This window comes from Cryphonectria parasitica, assembly GCF_011745365.1.
Source record: "Cryphonectria parasitica EP155 unplaced genomic scaffold M406scaffold_6, whole genome shotgun sequence".
NCBI classification, from domain to species: Eukaryota; Fungi; Ascomycota; class Sordariomycetes; order Diaporthales; family Cryphonectriaceae; genus Cryphonectria; species Cryphonectria parasitica.
In genome coordinates this window covers 1-18098 of record NW_024468914.1, presented here as the reverse complement: position 1 = coordinate 18098, position 18098 = coordinate 1, and the positions used below count along the sequence as shown (strand labels likewise).

Genomic DNA, 18098 nt, shown 5'->3' with positions numbered 1-18098 from the left:
CAGCGGCTCGAGCGGAGGGTGTGCTACAACGTTCGCTTTTTGCTGGTTTTCGCCAGTCATGCGCCAAGAGGCCGCCGGGTTGTTTGGGTTGACAGGGGTTTTTGGATGCCTCCCACGCGTATATACGTACGTATCATAGTATATATATATCTGTGTAAGCCTGATGTTGCTGTAGGTTGGAGGCTCGGTTCTTGGACAACTCAAACTCTCCTCTTCTCGCAAGTTGCAGATTTATTTGAAGAAAAAGAAAACAATCTTCGTCTTCTCAGCGACAAAAATAACAAATTCACACAAGTCCTACATTCCTTTTTTTCCACAAAGAAAACAACCAATCATCATCATCACCACCACCACAATGACGCTTCTTACCTTCAATCCCCACCATCACCAACATGGGCCACCACACGACGGTCCTGGGCCCCAAGGATCACATGAATTCGGCCGGCGACACCACGGACACCACCACGGACACGGAGGACCCTCTCCTCCTCCTCCTCCCGCCGGCGGGCCGCCCGCAGAATTTCAGCAGGGCTTCCATGCCCAGCGCCAGGGCGGTCGCGGTCGCGGCGGCCGCCATCACGGTCACCACCACCAAGGACCTCCGGGTGCAGGACCCTTTCAGGGCCCACCACGGTCGGACTCGCCGCCTAGAATGATGAACCAACAACGTCACCACCACCACCACCACCACCACCACCAAGGGCCGCAGCAGGGTGGCTCCCCAGAGTCGTCTTTCGGCCAGTCTGAGTTTGGCGGGAGGGGAGGCCGCGGGCATGGCCGTGGGCATGGGCACGGGCCTAGACATGGGCCTGGACTCCAGGGGCATCATGGCCACCACCGCAGAGAACACATGGGACAACGTGGAGGAGTTCAACAACTTGAAGGGCCTCCGCATGAAGGGTCTCAGCATGAAGGATCTCGGCATGAAGGGTCTCAGCATGAAGGATCTCAACATGAAGGATCTCAGCATGAAGGGCCTCAATAAGAGTGTCTCTCTGCCCTGCAGGATTAGGGCTCTCCACTTGCAGTCAGTCAAGGAGTGCATCTGTCAAAGGAGTTATGGGGAACAGACGGGTATCGTGATAAATTAGGAGGGGGAGCTGAAAGAAACCTTGAGGAAGGATGGGGATAGGCGGCTGGATTTTGCTGCCATGGTCTCTGCATGCTATCGGACGGCGCTTGGAGTTACAGAGTATGTGTTACCAGCTTATTTTCTCATTTGCATCATTTGCATGAGATATTGTTGATGAACCAAAAACAAAAACAATAAAAAAAAATTGATTATCTTGCAATTCATAAGGATCCTTCTTGAAACTGTGTATATTGACTGCCCACCCAACCTGTGCGCTGCGTATGAGTAGTAATGGTGGGTGTGGCGTTGAAGATGACGGTGCTACTTACTATGCAGGCCAGCCTGAACAACTGCAGCGGGAGACCCTGCTGCAGACCCGCTACGGAGCCTCTCCGCTAGCCCAAGAAGGGCTTCTGTGCAAACCGCCCGCATTCTTCGTTCTCCAGCCAAAAAGAAAGCCCACCGAGCACGTAAATATTGATTGACCTTGAGGAACACAACAGTATAATTTTATTTCATCTTAATTCATACAGACCAACCGTGATCGAAATAACCCAGCATGTCGCAACATGCAGCAGCTGCAGCAACTGCACCACCAAAACCCGTGATTTTCATCACAGGCGCATCATCCGGTCTCGGCCGCGCATTCTTCCAGCACTTCGCCAAGCACCCAACCTCACCACCCTGCACCGTCGTCGGCATAGACAGACGACCCTGGACCGACAACGCAGGCCAGGACCACGCTGTCTACCGGCCCGACGACTCATCCCTCTACGCCCAGCTAGACGTCACCTCGCCGCTCGAGGCGCACCAAGCCCTCGTCCGCCAACACATTGGCGAGACCACCCCCGTCTCCCTCGTCGTCCACTGCGCCGGCGTGCGCGGCCTCGTCCCGCACGTGCCCATCCACAGCGCCAGCGAGGTCGCCTCCGCCGAGACCCTCGACGCCATGGACGCCGCCACGCTCCTGCACACGTACGAGATCAACGTGGTCGGGACCTTCAGCGTCCTGACCGCGGTCCTGCCGAACCTGAGGCGGGCCGCGCGGGACGGGCTGGCGCCCAAGGTTATCGTGCTCTCCTCGCGCATGGGCAGCATCGCCGCCAACGCCGCGGGCGGCGGGTATGCGTACCGCGCGAGCAAGGCGGCGCTGAATGCTGTGCTGCGGAGCATGAGTCTTGATGTGCCCGAGGTGTTCTTTGCGATGGTGCATCCTGGCAGGGTGGAGACGGGGCTGGTGGTTGTGAAGGAGGACGGGGCTATTAGTGTGGAGGAGAGCTTGGGGGATGTTCTGGCGTTGTTGGAGAGGCTTGGGGGCGAGGCAGGGCTGGGGACTGGGTGTTTTGTGGACAGGTTTGGGGAGACGATTCAGTGGTGAGGGCTGAGTGAGTTCAGGACTGTTCCCTCTTGGAGTGCTACACGTGCTTGAAGGGGGTGCAGAAGGTAAAGACAGCGGTCAGTCAACGCGGTATATGTCGTTTCCCTGTCTGATCCAACAACAAATCAAGGGCTAATACACTAAAATTATCGATACTAGGTGATTCTGGGGAGCAGTAGACCATATAGAGTTCTGGTATACACCCAGCATAACCTCGAATGTGCCTTTCAGAAGTAGCTCTTCCGTGGTCCATCGTTGAGATCAGAAAAATCCTAAAACATAGAAATCCGTAGAGCTAGTGAGTACGAGTGTAGTACTTTGTGAGAGGTTCTAGGACCATAGAATAAGGATCTATCTGAAAGGTATGGAGTCTTCAGGGTTAGGGTATTTTGCACTCCATTTTTTACATTTCCTTATCGTCATGCCCAGGCAATTCGCAGTGTTGATATCCGGATCATAACCCATTCAGTATTGGAACATATGACTGAATAAGTATTTTGCATTTCTCCGCCTGGTCCTTTAAACTACGTAATGTTCATGGCCGGCAAGTCTTTAAAGACCGTAGACTGCCAGAACAAGACCGAATACAGCTGAATTGGGAAACTCAAAAGCTTGTCACTCCGACCTTGGAAGCATCCAAATTGACCGGCATCGGAGTCACTACAATCCACCAACATCTACTGTTTAATTGTAAGCAACCATGAGATACTTTACCTTGTCATGGCTCATTACTTACTCAATGATCCCCAGTCTTACCATTGAATTTTTTTGGTCCCTCTCAGCACCCAAGTTGCCATTGGAAACCCCAAAGAATCAAAATCCAGTTTTTTCACGACATAAACAGTAAAAATGAAGACCTCCTCTGGGCAGAAGGCCAACGTGCTGCTGGTGGGCAGCGGCGGGGTGGGAACGATGGCAGCATATGCGCTTGAGAAGGGTGGCAGGGCTACCATCACGGCTGTTCTGCGTTCCAACTTCTCTGTCGTCAAGGACCAAGGTTTCCATATAAGGTCTCTCGAGCACGGCAAGGTGAAGAATTGGAGGCCAAGCACCAGTAAGGAACCTACGATTTGTGGAACTTGTCTCGTTATGTCGTATCAAGCGTCGGCTGACCAAAATGCCCAGTCCGCAACACGATGCCCAACGTGGCAGACGAGAAGCTGGATCCATACGATTTCGTGGTCGTCACCACCAAGAACATTGCAGACATCCCTCCGTCCACAGCAGAAATGATCGCCCCATCCATTACACCGGGCCACACTGCCATTCTCCTCCTACAAAACGGACTCAACATTGAGCGACCCATCATCGCCGCCTTCCCCTCGAACCCAGTCCTCTCCGGCATCTCCATCATCGGCGCAAGCGAATCCCCCCACGGCGCGATTCTGCACGACAACCCAGACATCTCATACGTCGGCGCCTTCGACAACCCCAACATCCCACGCGAGGTCTCCGTCGCCGCCGCCAAGACGTTCGTCGACCTCTACAGCGCCTGCCCGGCCGTCCGCTGCAGCTTCGACGAGGACGTCCCCGCCGGCCGCTGGAAGAAGCTGCTCTACAACGCCAGCTTCAACAGCACCGCGGCCGTCCTGCGCATGGACGTGTCCCGCATGCGCGCGAGCGAGCACGTGATTGATGAGCTGGTGCGGCCCGTCATGCTGGAGATTGTGGCCGTGGCCAAGGCGAAGGGTGTGGAGCTGCCGCCTGGCCTGGTCGAGGACATTATCACTGTTGATCTCTACGACACGTTCTTCAAGCCGAGCATGTACCAGGATGTTGAGAAGGGCAACTTTATTGAGTTTGAGAACATCATCGGCGAGCCGCTGCGCGAGGCAGAGAGGCTGGGTGTGGCGGCGCCAACTCTGAAGGTGCTTTATGCGCTGTTGAAGGGATTGCAGTTCCAGATCAAGGAGGCGAGGGGCCTGGTCGAGGTACCATTGAAGAACACGGTGGGGTTGAAATATGGTGATAGAAAGGTGTAGAAGCGTTTTGTGGAGTTTACGGGAGAGGGAGAGCCGGGGTTGGGGGTTGCATTCATGACGCCTAGGAGCACCTCTCTACGCGATGTTACACCAGTATCATTATATTTAGACTCCTTGCTATTGTATGACGGTAGCTAGTTAGCTGTAGATGAGGTTCATCTGATACTAAAAAAAATACTCAAGGCTGTGTGGGTTGACTTCTCCATCCATGGGAATTAACATCGGAATAATTAGATGGCATGTCAAGTGAGAGCCCGGTCGCCGTCTCCTGGCCTGAGTAGCCTAGAACCTCGCAACAATAAAATTCTTCATACAGAATCTAATCCCAGGTCTAGGGTAAGTTGAGCACAAGCTGAGTTATTCAAGCTACCTTAGATCATCAATTTAGAATTCCATATTCAGCCCACGATGAGAGCCTCAGATGTGCCTCGTTCTAGTTCCCACAATGGCATTTCTGACGATCAAGTATACATACTAGTGGATGGAAACTGAGACATATCTTCCACTACCTCAAATGTCCTCTTTTCTCACCTTGGACAGGCCATCAAGCCTTCCAAGTCCAAGGATCGGCATCTTGTGGTTGAAGGATGCCGGCTAAATGGCTGCATGGCAGTGATCCTTACTGTCATACTGCCACTCCATCTCATCTGGTTGATCCACCTTTTGAATGAGGTTTGAGTCATCTACTGCACTGTATGAAGAAAGAGGTGGAAGAGGGGGGGGGGGGAGGGACGCGGACACGACACATTGCTGCACCGTCCGTCTAGGGAACGGCGACACAGACGTTGCAGGCTATTACGGGACACTTTCGTTGGAGGTCATCAGATGAACATAAATTGGCTCGCCGCTCGACAAACACCTACTGCTGGTGAGACAAGAGACACAGGGAGCAGCATTGAGAATCTATTTCGAGCTCCTTTTCCACATGCCAGTAGAATTGAGATATATACTGGAGATCTGTGGCTTGTGCAGGCAAATGAAGACTTTATTCAGGGCAAAATACCTAGCTATCTGGGCTGGGTTTGCCAGGCCATATGTTGATTAAGCGTTTCTCGGTGGAGCCCCTCCCCCCCCCCAATGCCCGGATAATGTACCGAGGAAATGCGCCTTGATCGAGGCCGTTGTCGAGCAGTCCATACATAACCAAATTCAATGAAAAGATGATCCGCTGAACCATGGTGGGAGCAACGGTAATACATTGAATCACATATCATTACAGTTTTGTCTCCATCATCCCTTGGGACTCTTAAAGCTACAGGATCCGTCCTTTCATTCGCGAAGCCCCTTGATGCAGCTGGGGATGCCTTTTAAAAAAAAAATAAGGTTCTGCCATGGCATCTTTTAATCATAGAAACGAACGTTGAATCCATCGTTATGCATTCGGCTTTCGACTTTCTCTAAAGAAATAGCATACCGTTCTAGACCCTCCCAGTCAGCATGCAAGCATTCATCGGACGGTCTCAATGTTTTCCCCGCCACGGAACCACTTGTAAAGTCCCACACAGTGGGGCTTATTGCGCTGTGTATCAAGGCGTCATAGCACCGGCAACAGGCTATGCTTGCTCCGTCCACGTTGGGCGCTCAACCGTGAAGGATTGGAGTTTGTCCGGCACGTTGGTACATCAAGGTAATCATGTCCTTGTGACGCCCTCACATGGGAACACGCACGTACTGCGCCGCGAGGATCTATATTAGAAGTCCCAATCCATACGGCAGGAGAGTCCGCGATCTGAGCAGGGTTACAGGGGAAGCTACCCCTGGTGCAGCTTGGGTAGGTTTGCTCCCCAGTGTAGGCGAGAAGGAGTTCCCATATGAACGACATAATAGCCTCTTACTCATCCGAACTGGTTAGCTTGGCTCCTTCAACAATGCTTCCAGGATCAAATGCATGGGTCATACATGGCAGGATGTATTCTAATGAATGGCATGCTATGCCCCTTGTCTACATGGGCATACGAGACAATCATTGGATTATATAAGTAGCATCACGGGATTTCCAACAAAGAGAAATCCATATCACTCACAAAGCTGCTTCATAGGTGTACATTGTTTCCGTATGAGCCCGAGGCTATGTAAATCACGAGGTTTGTAAATGTTCCAAGGCTGCTGCGTGTTGATTCCGAGGCTGAAAAGGTCATCCAGCGTCGAGTTGCATCTAATACAACTTAACACGATACTGAACGTGCGAACGTCAACAAAACAAGGATTGGTGACAAGAGATGTATGGGGCTGCGCTCGTTGGACTCAAGCTACTCGGGTGGTGCTCTGGATGTCAGCTGAAAAGCCGATTCCCGCCACTAACAAGCTCCGTGCTGATGCAGAGCTGAATGCCTGTCGACAGAGGAAATCAGTAGTCTACTGACGACCGTGATGTGTCTGCCAGCGACCACCAATTCTTTGGAATATGACTATGATGGAGGGTGAGCTTGCTGCTGTGGCTCACGATGTGCCACGATTGTATATGTCTATAACACTACAACAGAAAAAAAAAAAGCCGCACTCCAATGTTCCCTCACCACGGCAAAGCTATAGTAGCCTAAACTATAGCAGCGCGAGCCACGTGGGCGATGTTACTCCGTTCCGGTGGTAAGCAAGGAAGAATGGTCGCGGACGGGGTGCCCTGAAAAGGTTGTGCAGGATCCAGGGCTGAAGGAGGATCCACTCCTATATCCTTGGTCGGTATTGGAGCGGCGCAGCCACAGGAAAGCATGCCCACCCCCCCGCCTCCCCCGGCAGTAAAGACAAGGTGCAGTGATCGTCTCCGACCAAACAAAAGAATATCTGTCACACGCCTATGCGGAAGCACAACCACATCGTCTATGACTGCAGCAGAGAGCTGCAGAAACCCCGGATCATAAACCAGAGCGCGCGTGTCAGGGCACTGAACAAACCATGAGACTTGTGTAAATCATGATTACTGACAAAAAGACATCCATGTCGTCTGTGCGGGCGACAACACGTCCGATCGTCTGGGAGGATGTGAGCGCGCGGCATGGTGGTGCGCCGCTGCCGGCTGACGATGAGTGGGCGGTGCACAAGCAGACCATCAGGCGTCTGTATCTGGACGAGAACATGACCTTGAAGCAGGTAGTGGACACCATGAAGAAGGACTATGGCTTCAGCGCGACGTGAGTGCCGCAGGGGAGTCTTGGCGCATGTGAAACGCGTGCGGTGTTGCACCGTATTTGGCTGACGGGTTGGGGCAGGATCAAGACTTACAAGAGCCGCATGAGGGCCTGGGGCTACCGCAAAAACATCACTTTGGAAGATGGTCAGGCCGAGCACATCTCTCGGGTCCTCCAGAAACAGCCATGGAGCTCGAACGGCATCGTCCGCCTGGAGCACGGCGGCGTCGTCTCTCTGGACAGGCTGGCCATGCATCTCCGGCGAAGAAGACACCACGCAGAAACTGGCCGAGGACGCCTGGTCTCGCCGACAACACAGTCGATCATGTCCGCCAACATCAAAGCACCTGATGTGTACTACATCCCAGAGGCAGTGGTAAAATGCGTCAGTGACTATCACCAAGGCCGTTGGGGGCCCCAGATCTCGACCGTGGAGCAGCTCAACATCACCAGGGATGAACACAGCAAATACACCCAGCTGAATCTGTTGGGCCATGGTATCCAGAGGGCTTTGCAGCAGAAGAAGCTGTCGTACGCGCTCGTTCTGATGCGCCAGGCACCCGAGGTCATCAGGATGCTGATCCAGGTCCAGCCTATCCCCTTCATCGCCAATTTCTTCATGTTCCTGTCTTGGATCATCAACGGATTCCTCCAGCTTCCCGATGCCGAGCAATTCACGAAAGTCATCAAAAGCCTAATACAATATGTAGCGACCTCGGCTGTGCAGGGAGCCGACTTGCCTCAGGGTCATCCCCTCCGCCAGATGTTGACAATGCTCATGAAAGCCGAGCCTCGTGACCTCACAGCGATAGCACAGCAAGCCTTGCGAATAAACTGCGAGTCACTCGACGCTTTAATCCCAGGTTCTCGGAAAAGCCATTACAATTTCGCCACGTGGATAGTCTACGGGAGGGAGGTTGGGTTCTTGAATCTGCCTCCAAGCCTTGGAAAGAACATGGAACAAACCCTAAAAGAATACAAGGAGACGTATGGTGTGCGTCAGTAAGTACTCTCACCAATCCCAGTGTCTGAGATGGAAGCGTCTACTGATGCAATGGACCATCAGTGCATGGACAGAACACATGACCCAACTATACGCTTGGTACCTCCACTACACAGACAGCGCGAAAGGACGCAACCCTTACAAAAACGACAAAATCATGATCCTGTTCGAGGACCTACTCCAAGGCCAACCAAAGCTGCGAGCAGATGTCCTCGAGTGGCTAGCAGCGGCTGCCGAAGCCCGCGACCAGCGCGAGACGGCCGAGCGATACATGCGCGAGCTCATCGAGATCGAAATAGACCACCCCCTGCGACGCGCCGTCCTTGTTACCGACATCCTGAAGCTCGAAGGCTGGCTGACCAAGTGGGGCGAGGACGAAAAGGCTGCCGAACTGGCTCGTTGGCGGACGGAGAAGTTCAACGTCTGAAGTCATGGCTCGACCGGATCGCCGAAGGATTCCGTGTGCGTGTTTCCTTCTAGAAGGCTACCAGCTCGCGACGCCTGAGGGACTACTTTGAGGCCCCAGGAAAGAAGGTGCAGAATATACGAATACATTCAGGTGAAGCTCCACCACTCGATCTTGTGGCTTGCCTGAAGACTGGAAGAAGGCGAGTTGTCTAGATGAGCCTCGTTTTAAAATGCCGGTGAAGGATAACGAGTCAGTACCGATATTGCCGTCTGGGACGTGCTCAATGGACGTTCTACCTCAGTCCTTGGAGAGACTAACAAACAACGAGGTAGGACTCCCTCAGATGTGCGCGTGCAGAGCATACTTCTTGGACGATCGCAATTGACATCCTCCCTTCGAGCGGCCCAGTGGCCCACCCGAAAGCGACAAGCAGCAGGCTTCCTTCAGACGAGTCGATGCTATTTTCGAAGGTCAGCGTCTCAGTCGATACGTACACCAAGGAGGATGGATCACTGTGCGGTCCACGATTATATCACCCTTGGCGAAGGTCTAAACTGGCAGACATGGTGGGTCTATTGCGGCTCTGTGAAGAAGGCATGCCAGGATGCATCAGATGGCAAATCTACAAGCTTTGTATGCACGTGGAACGACCGCGATCGGGTCAGGAACTCATGGCTGAGATCGGTAGATGACTTTTGGCTAGGACATGTGGGCCGGCCTTGGTTCGATCCTTGCGACCTGGAAGCTGAACTGTTGGTGTCACTCGAGCTTGGAATCACGATGCGAGAGGGACAAAGGTCAGGAAGATGTATCGGCTACAAGGCCTTTGTGGGATGTCATGTATGGTCGATCCGTCTATTTCGGAGTTCGAAAAGCATACACAAGAACCCATTCCACACTAGCAAACACTGATGTCTCACCTTCACCCCTAAACTGTGAAGAACGATCCTATTCAGACTGGACTGCTGCTGAAACGGGACCCACGAGATATTCTTATCCTACTCGGTACTACATTCCCTTGACTGCAACTGATCACCATGTAGAGTATCGCAAAGCTTTGTTTTGAAATGCGAATAAAAGTTGTTGGTTTTCTTGCATTCGGATCTCTTACACTGGCGGCCTACTTGTATATTAAGTCTATCGATACCTACTCAATTTTGATGGCAACCTTGCCAAAGTGCTTCTTGTCCCACATGTACTGGTAGGCCTCTTTAGCCTGGTCCAAGCTGAAGATCTTGGGATCCAGAACAGGGTGAATATCGTTCGCCTCCACAGACCGGCACATGTCCTCCAGCATGGAACGAGGCCCCACATACACGCCGCGGAATGTGCAAATATGCATCAACGCGTCGAGGGCCGTGACCTTGGGCTTCGCGCCACCCAGGAATCCAATGATGCTAATCACACCTTCGAACTTGATGGCCTCGACACTCTGCTCCAGCGTGCCGGCACCGCCGACCTCGATGACATGGTCGACGCCCGCCTCACCAGGGGTCAGCTTCTTCGCGGTCGCGCCCCAGCTCGTGTCCTCGCGGTAGTTGATCACATGGTCCGCGCCGAGCTTCTTCAGCTGCTCACACTTGTCCGCCGAGGAGCTCGTCGCGATGACCTTGGCGCCAGCCGCCTTGGCGAACTGCAGGCCGAAGAGGGAAACACCTCCGGTGCCCTGGACAAGGACCCACTGGCCCGGCAGGAGGGGCTTGAGACCGTACAGCGCGTTCCAGGCTGTCAGGCCTGCGCAGGTGAGCGTCGACGCCTCGATGGCGTTGAGGTTCTGGGGCGCGTGGACCAGACCGCTCTCGTCAAAGGTGCCGTACTGACGAAGGGTACCGTCGACGGCACCGCCTAGGCCTGTTGTGCCCGCTGCGGCGTGGAAGGCGCCAAACTGGTGGCCTTGGTTGAAGAGCGTCACGACCTTGTCGCCGGGCTTGAAGCGCGTCACTCGCGGGCCGACCTCGACGACCTCGCCTGCGCCATCAGAGCAGGCGGCAACGGGGAATTTGGTTGGGAAGGGGTATAGGCCCTTGTGCGTCGTCGTCGTCAGTGATTTATTACATGCGGCAGAGGTTTGTTTTGTGGGACTGCTGCATTTTCAGTGGACTCACCTGGGGAATGATCAGGTCGCGGTAGTTGAGCGAGGCTCCGTTGATTTTAACGAGGACATCGCTGTCACCCACTTTCGGCACGGGGACGTCGCCGTATTCCAGGCCATCGAAACCCTTCTCGGTGCCGGTGACTGTCCACTGCTTCGTGGTTGAAGGTGCCATTGTAAGAAAAGTCCTTGAAAATTTGCTCGATTGCTCCGAAATCTTGGTGTTTCCTATTATTTATCTTTATTTTCAATGAATGAGAAGCATTAGCTTATGAAGAGGCTTAGTGCTGGTGAGTTGGAAAGTCAGCAAAACGTATGAGGTTATTAGTATGTGTTCGGACGAAGGGCCCAACTCGTAAGTCAATCGCCTGTTTATTAATACGGGTAAACTTTTCCTGGATTCGCCAAGAATCCACTTGGTGGGTCTCAGAATTCTAGTACTTTAGTGACTATATGACGTGACTCCGTACAAAATCTTCCAGGCCTGTGGAACGAGACTTGGGCCGGTTTGGAAGACGTCATGATTTAGGTGCTGTAACCGCACGATCCAAATGGAGGAGACACACGACATTCGGCAGATGGTGTTCTTTTGGTTATCTCGATGCATCTTAGATATCCCTCGTCTGACATAGTAAATAATATGTTTACTCCTCCATAAATCCTCAAATTGTACGCCTGATAATAAACCTCTGTACGCCCTTGGATCCTCTCCATTCTCTCCAAAAGCTACCCAATCTCCTCCGTAAGGTGTGTAATGGTGTAACAGGAGGTCATGCATTCAATACTGTAAGAATATCGCTCTGTTCAATACTAGTGGTTAGATTTATCTGCGGATTGCCTTGCATATGCTCGAGCATAATGTTGAGCTTTTTGTCGTCTTCCACAACGCTGATGATGATGCAATTTTTTTCTTTTTCGTTCTCTCTCTTTCTCCAACTTGCTATATTCATGTCAGTAGGCAGAAAAGCCAAGTGAAGTGGAAGATCTTTGATTAGCTAATTTTTATTGTCTTTCGAATTTTTATGAGTGCTCAGATGGCAGCAAGTGGCATGAGGATTGAGAAGCGAAGCCACACAACTGAATCACGTTACAGTTGACCTGTGTCAAATGATATTTGTCTCGTCAGTAAAATGCTGCAGCACGACATGATTGTAAGAGCACAAAAATCGACGAGATGAATACAATTGCGTCCGTTGATCGTTCAAGGTCCGCAATAAGAGAGGCCTCTGTTCAATCACTGTTTCATGGGCTTAAATTACACCAGCCTGGCTTGGTACGTAAGTGCTTAGTAGGTCAACCTGGGGGTGTATCCCTCCTGTCGAATAGCTTCAACTACTCCTTGAGAAACTATCCCCTCCGAGCTTTTCCCAAAGTAAATACTCATGCACATATACTAGATTACCTAAACAAGTAAGCAATCCTCAAACGTGGCATAGTGCATCCCAGCCGAACAACACCACAGCCTTGTCAGAACCTTATTCCTGTAACTGTGAACCTTCAAACCTTGATCCTGTGCTCGCTTAATACTACAGCCCGGCCGTGGAGTCTCATCAGACCACGCAAACAACGGTGTCTGACGATTCGTGGGACTCAATTGCAACGCCATATGAAGGTCTCGTTAGAGGCGCCAATGGCTCTGCATTTTCCTTTACCTCAGAGGCGCACAAGAACTCCAGGCCAGCCAGTCGTCGTCTTCGAGAAGGGCCTCGGTGTGAGCTGCGCCGCCTGGGCCGGCACGCAGAGGATGCTCGACCCGCAGATCTGCAGCGTTACGACCGCGCAGGTTTCGCCAGAAGCCCCTCGTCTGCAAAGGAGCGGACGGCGGCCAACATGGCAGCGCAGCTGGCGGGCAACGGTCGATTCATCCAGGCTCAGAAGAGCGCACACGAGGCCATGGTTACTGAGCCTGGATTTGGTTGCCGATGCGGCCTTGGACGTACGGCAGCGGAGCATCGCCGGAAAAGTGTTCCAAGACTAAATAGTTTGCAAAGAGTGGCTGCGTATTTACTTGTGTATCTTCATTGACGCACTGTCCTGCTCAGGGATCAAGACCAAAACCTCCAACCTCCCAGGCTGCCGCAGCTAGGAACAGCTTCTCCTCACCCCATCTCTTCCCTATCATCTGCATCCCAATAGGCAGCTTTTCCTGGCCATCTGGCGTCTGCCCCCATCCCACAGGTATGACCAAGCCTGGATGACCCGTCAGGTTGAAGGGACATGTATTCCACGTGTTGCCCAGCGCAAGCGCCTGCTTGTCTCTCACACTCAGCTCCCCAGTAGGATGCCTCATTGCCACAGTCGGGTTCACAGGCAGAATTAACACATCATACTTGTCCAGCGCCGCAACGTAGGCCGCTCGTAGTTCATGCGCATGCGTCACGGCCTTGCCCCTCGCGGCAAGAGGGAAGCGATCTCTCTGCTGGTTGAGAAACGTCCCGTTGAGCAATTTATTGACGACCGTAGGCGCGGCCTTGTTCATTGTCTGGTACCACTGCCTGTTGGGCACTGGCGGGTCGAGATCGGCGAGAGGCCAGCTGAGGAGGTCTGGTGGTTTGTTGTAGATGAACACATCTGCCATGTCTGCTCTTGTCACGGCGGTGAAGATGTCGGCGCCGAGCATGTGAAGTGGGACGCTGACCTCCTCGACGACGCCCCCGAGGGTTCCAAATCGCTCGCCAGCCTTGTGGACCACGGCGGCAACCTCAGCACTGAGCTGTGGTGCCGACCACGCCTCCTTCAGAATGCCGATGCGCAGACCACGTGCTGCAGTCGTGGGCGTCCAGTCGCCAGCTGCCTTGCGGGTCTCGATGGCTGCGTCGAGAAGTTCGTGATAGGGGGCCACGTTCTGCCGAAGGGGCGTCTCGGGCGTCATGCGCGGGTCGAGGCCATCGTATCCAGCCAGCACGGCGAGTAGGAGGGCAGTATCACGTACTGATCCTGCAATGGGCCCACAGTGATCTATAGCAGGATACAGCGCCGTGAGCCCCGTGTATGGCACCAGGCCGTGTGTCGGTTTCAGGCCGTAGATGCCAGAATAGCCGGCCGGCTGGCGGATGCTGCCTCCTTGGTCTGCACCGAGGGCGAAGTCGGCGCCCTCGCCCAATTTGTCATGGTCCTTGTCGTCTTCTTTGTCGTCACTTGTGTCCTTGTGTTTCCTTTGCCAGTCCCGCACGCTCTTGATCCCTACAAGGGCCGCACTTCCCGAGCTGCTGCCACCGCACTCGTATCCCTGGAGCCAAGGATTGTCCACTGGTCCTGTCGCGCTGGTGAAGCTCAGGGCTGACATGCAGTAGTTCTCGCACGTCGACGTCCCAATGACCGTAGCCCCGGCCTCCAGCACCCGTGTCACGACGGGAGCGTCAAAGGTCGAGATAGGATAGGGCTGGTCTTTGCTCAGGTGATATGGATGTGTTCCTCCTGTCAGTGGAAGACCAGCGACCGAGACGTTGTCCTTGATAGCCACTGTTTTGCCCGATAAGGGCCCAGTGCCGGTTGGTTTAATCACGGTCTGAACAGATGTCTTCTCGTCAATCTCAATCTAACAGGGTTGAAAGTTTGCCTTTGTAAGAGAGTATGATCTGCTTACCCTGAAGCTCCAAGCATTGAGAGGATTTTCGGACGTTATCGGCTCTGTGTAGGATCGTGAGGAGACTTCATCGGATTGGAGCAGTGGGTGATGATATGCCGGCAGCGTTCCACACAAGTCAAGTCAAGGCAAGCGGTAGCCCTCCACTTGACTTGCTAACTATTTTGGCCGCTTGCTTGTCTTCTAGTACCTGGCCGCTTGATTCGCTTGGTGACTTGGTCACTATACCGGATTAGGAATGTACGATAGATATACGAAACGAAAGGTGGTGAGAGTAACAAATGAGCTACGCACGTGGTTCAACCGGTACAGAGGCATATGATGATAGTTTTCCTTGTTACGCTCTGATCCGCGCGAGGTCCCTCGCTCAAGTGCTGAAAGAAACATTTCTGACCCCCTCGAATGCCTTTTTTTGGCAAAAAGCTGCTAGGCAATGCCTTTCCTCCTCATCTCTGCTGCTGGTCCTGCCAGCGTTCCATTTTTCAGCCAGTCCTTGAGGCACAAAAGGAGCTCGAGAGTGCTGCTCTTCATTCTCCTCCTCTGCGAGGACATCGTAAGCTTCCCTTGGCTGAAGACTCTCTCGCATTCGGACGACATCGCGGGGATAGATAGGACGTCGAAGGCCATCTGTGAGAGGGCTGGAAACTCGGCCTTACGCGCTGCCCACCAGACGAGGGGCTCAAAACCATCGTCGTCCTCGTCGTCCTCTTCTAGCTGGAGATATTTCTCCAGCTCTGACTGTGGCCGTTGATGCTTTGGCCTTGGTTGTGCCCTGAAGGCGGTCCTCCACTGCTTCTTTGGCTTGTTATGTTCTTGATCTTCCTGCAAGCTGGGTGTTGATGCTGATGATAAGGCTGGATCTTTATATGCCCAATATTTCTCGTAAAAAGCCTTAAACTCTTGTTCAACATCGTCAGCAATAGCTGGCGCTGCTGTACGAATACCAACCAGGCGATATTTCGGATGCAAAACAGCAGCAGCAAAATATATAGGGCATTCGCGAAGCTTGCTCTTATATCGCTTGAGAATTGCCAACGCGTGGGCTACTGATTCTCTCAGAAACTCAGCACCTTCAAGCCCACATTCCTCGGGGTATATCTCAGCCTCTTGTTGAGAACCAACATCTGGCCATTCCCGTACTGGAGTGCTGGGAAATATATCTGAAGACTGTGAAGCTCGACGGCGAGGGGAGGATCGAGGGGAGGGTCGAGGGGAGGGCCGAGAGGAACGCTGAGAGGAGGGCCGAGAGTAAAGTCGAGAGGAGGGTCGAGGGGAGGGTCGAGGCGAGGGCCGAGAGGAAGGTCTTGAAGGGGCCTGATATCGCGATGAGGGCCGCTGGAGGGCTGGTTTCTCTGCATTTGGCGAGACAATAATCTCCTCAAGGATTTCTTCTTCAGCATACGTTTTTCTGCCTCCAAATCTCTCCTGAAAGGACCGCAAATGCTTCTCGAGATCCCACAAAGAACTGAGGACATCATGAACAGCTACAGCGTTCCCCTCGTGGTGTTTTGTATGCTATAGGAATGGCTGCAAAAGATCTCGAGTTGCCTCAAGCACTCGCCAGTCCTGCTCACTCAAAGGTTGTATTTTAGCACCGCTTCGAACTTGCTCTTTAATCCAGAAATCAATAGGTCTTTTCAGCTTCAGCAGCCGCGATATCTCAGCCTCTGTTGAGTTCCATCGCGTCTCCTGAGCTACCACTGGCCGCAAGGTAGATATATCGCCAGTTTGCTCATCTGTAGAGTCTGTAGGAAGCGGTGGTGGTGGCATCGTGAGGTCTTGTGCTGTTGGCTGAGGAAGGGCTTCTGCCAAAAAGGCTGTAGTGTCCTCGAGATCTTGGTCCTCTGGAGAAAACAAAGAGTTCTGAACAATCTTCTCGAAGTCCTGGACCCGCTGTACACTTGCCTTGAGGAAGACTACAATAAGATGAGCGCGGCGTATAGGTCCTTCTCGCTGCCACTGATCCCACTGATTCCTCTGTTGCTCGAGTTCCTGCTTAAATATTAGCAATAAGCCAGGAAGATACAAAACAGCTCGACTTACCTCATCAGCATCGCTGTCTTCAGCCTCGAGTATCTGTTTAGCGTTACCAGAGAGGAAGCCTTTGACAATAAGGTTAATAATATGGCCCCAGCAGCGGCATCGCCGTTCAATCCGCAGCTTCTCAGCTTCACGATGATTGAAGCCGTACATCTTGCGAAAAAGAAGCCTTGTTGCCTTGTCGTTCGTGCTGTCGTTATCAAAAGTAAGCCAGCCGAGCCGCTCCTCAAGCTGAAAAGCCATAATAACCTGATGGAGATGCCACTGGAGGTTCTCGCCAGTATGCTGGCCGTTGATCATCCTCACTGCTATAAGGCGATTTCGCAGCTTTGCATCGCTATCAACAAAATGCGCAACCACTGCTAGAATGCCTTTGTGGTTAGGCGAGGTCCAGAGATCAGCAGATAGATGAATCTTCGAGATAGCCTCGCGCTGGAGCTGGAGCTGAAGACCAGCTAGGTTCTCGTGAAACGCCTCAAACAGCCATCTCATCACTGTGCCATCACTTCGAGGGAAAAAGTGCTCCGTCAGGGTGCTATTCCAGACCATCAACAGCTGGCGGAACTGAGGCGCCTCGAGAGTTGAAAGAGGTATATCGCAACAAGCAACCAGCTCTGTTATAGCCTTCTTCGCAAGACTAACAACTGCACGAGTTGGAGCGTTGGCAGCGTCTTTCAAGGCATCAGGCGCTGTATATAGACTGCTGTTGTTGAAAAGGCCACGATGATTTATTCTTCGCCGCTTTCGCCGGCCAAGCTCCTCTGGGCTAACCTCCTCTTTCTCTGCCTCTGCAACAAGCTCTTTCAGCTTGCCAAGGTTATGGCCCTCGTTATCGCGACCTTCGAGATGCTTTAGAGCTGCTGATATGCTTGTCGAGATACTGTTACGCGTAGTATATAAGGTCTGTCGATTATTTTGATCGCAGAGGCGACAGAACCACCAATCCGCTGCAACTTTGCATGTGCCGTCAGCCTGTACGATGACCTCGAAGAGCTTCTCGCCGAAATGCCAGATATCAGACCCGTGGCGCTTCCTCTTGGCCGATGATGTTGGCATCCAGCGAGCTGGGACAAAGGCATGGGATCGTCCTGGAACCTTAATGCGTGGGAGGTCTTTGAGGGTACCAAGAGAGAACTGTGCTATGGCATCGTGGGCATCGATCTGCTTCTGGATAGAGGTATATCTCGCATGGCTAAGCTGGTTGAAAGCATTGCTATTAGCCATGATAGTGAAAGGAAAGCGATGATAGATAAACGCGAGGACACCCAGGTGCGAGACGCGAGGAAGTAAACGCGAGGATGCCAAGTACAAGGGTAGAAGAGGTACAGAAGAGCTTGCCTGCCAGCGGAGGAAAAGACTTAATACGGATATATAGGCCGAATAGCCAAGGGCCAGGGCAAAAGCCTAGGCC

The 18098-nt window shown here is 52.8% G+C and overlaps 7 protein-coding genes across 7 annotated transcripts; 4 read left to right on the top strand and 3 right to left on the bottom strand.

Annotated features, from left to right (window-relative positions):
- Window positions 1-392: 392 nt before the first annotated feature.
- On the top strand, window positions 393-1091 carry M406DRAFT_73649 (uncharacterized protein; the record flags this gene model as incomplete). Its single annotated transcript, XM_040925639.1, has 2 exons — window positions 393-605; window positions 702-1091. 2 exons carry the CDS (start codon window positions 393-395, stop codon window positions 1089-1091), a joined length of 603 nt encoding a protein of 200 aa, XP_040773969.1.
- A 540-nt stretch (window positions 1092-1631) lies between these two features.
- On the top strand, window positions 1632-2450 carry M406DRAFT_331562 (NAD(P)-binding protein; the record flags this gene model as incomplete). Its single annotated transcript, XM_040920645.1, has 1 exon — window positions 1632-2450. One exon carries the CDS (start codon window positions 1632-1634, stop codon window positions 2448-2450), a length of 819 nt encoding a protein of 272 aa, XP_040773968.1.
- An 849-nt stretch (window positions 2451-3299) lies between these two features.
- On the top strand, window positions 3300-4651 carry M406DRAFT_340694 (putative 2-dehydropantoate 2-reductase; the record flags this gene model as incomplete). Its single annotated transcript, XM_040921583.1, has 3 exons — window positions 3300-3504; window positions 3576-4381; window positions 4616-4651. 3 exons carry the CDS (start codon window positions 3300-3302, stop codon window positions 4649-4651), a joined length of 1047 nt encoding a protein of 348 aa, XP_040773967.1.
- Window positions 4652-7251: 2600 nt separating this feature from the next.
- On the top strand, window positions 7252-8987 carry M406DRAFT_108438 (uncharacterized protein; the record flags this gene model as incomplete). The annotated part of the gene is made up of 3 exons (XM_040915301.1): window positions 7252-7560; window positions 7639-8559; window positions 8624-8987. The coding sequence occupies exons 1-3, from the start codon at window positions 7343-7345 to the stop codon at window positions 8985-8987; spliced, it is 1503 nt and encodes a 500-aa protein (XP_040773966.1). The 5' UTR covers window positions 7252-7342.
- Window positions 8988-10033: 1046 nt separating this feature from the next.
- M406DRAFT_356896 (NAD(P)-binding protein) lies at window positions 10034-11366 on the bottom strand. Its single transcript, XM_040923550.1, has 2 exons — window positions 11075-11366; window positions 10034-10992 (listed from the first exon to the last, which is right to left on the bottom strand). The coding sequence occupies exons 1-2, from the start codon at window positions 11234-11236 to the stop codon at window positions 10117-10119; spliced, it is 1038 nt and encodes a 345-aa protein (XP_040773965.1). The 5' UTR covers window positions 11237-11366; the 3' UTR covers window positions 10034-10116.
- A 1733-nt stretch (window positions 11367-13099) lies between these two features.
- Window positions 13100-15034, bottom strand: M406DRAFT_340692 (amidase signature enzyme; the record flags this gene model as incomplete). Its single annotated transcript, XM_040921582.1, has 3 exons — window positions 13100-14599; window positions 14648-14712; window positions 14938-15034. 3 exons carry the CDS (start codon window positions 15032-15034, stop codon window positions 13100-13102), a joined length of 1662 nt encoding a protein of 553 aa, XP_040773964.1.
- Window positions 15035-15115: 81 nt separating this feature from the next.
- On the bottom strand, window positions 15116-15328 carry M406DRAFT_234925 (HAT dimerization; the record flags this gene model as incomplete). The annotated part of the gene is made up of 1 exon (XM_040916006.1): window positions 15116-15328. A coding segment is annotated over one exon (213 nt), but the record flags the coding sequence as incomplete, so codon positions are not given.
- Window positions 15329-18098: the final 2770 nt, after the last annotated feature.

Coding starts and splice junctions, on each gene's coding strand:
- M406DRAFT_356896 (XM_040923550.1), bottom strand. CDS start 11,236: ATGGCACCTTCAACCACGAAGCAGTGGACAGTCACCGGCACCGAGAAG. Junction 10,993..11,074: donor GCGACCTGATCATTCCCCAG/GTGAGTCCACTG, acceptor ACGACGCACAAG/GGCCTATACCCCTTCCCAAC.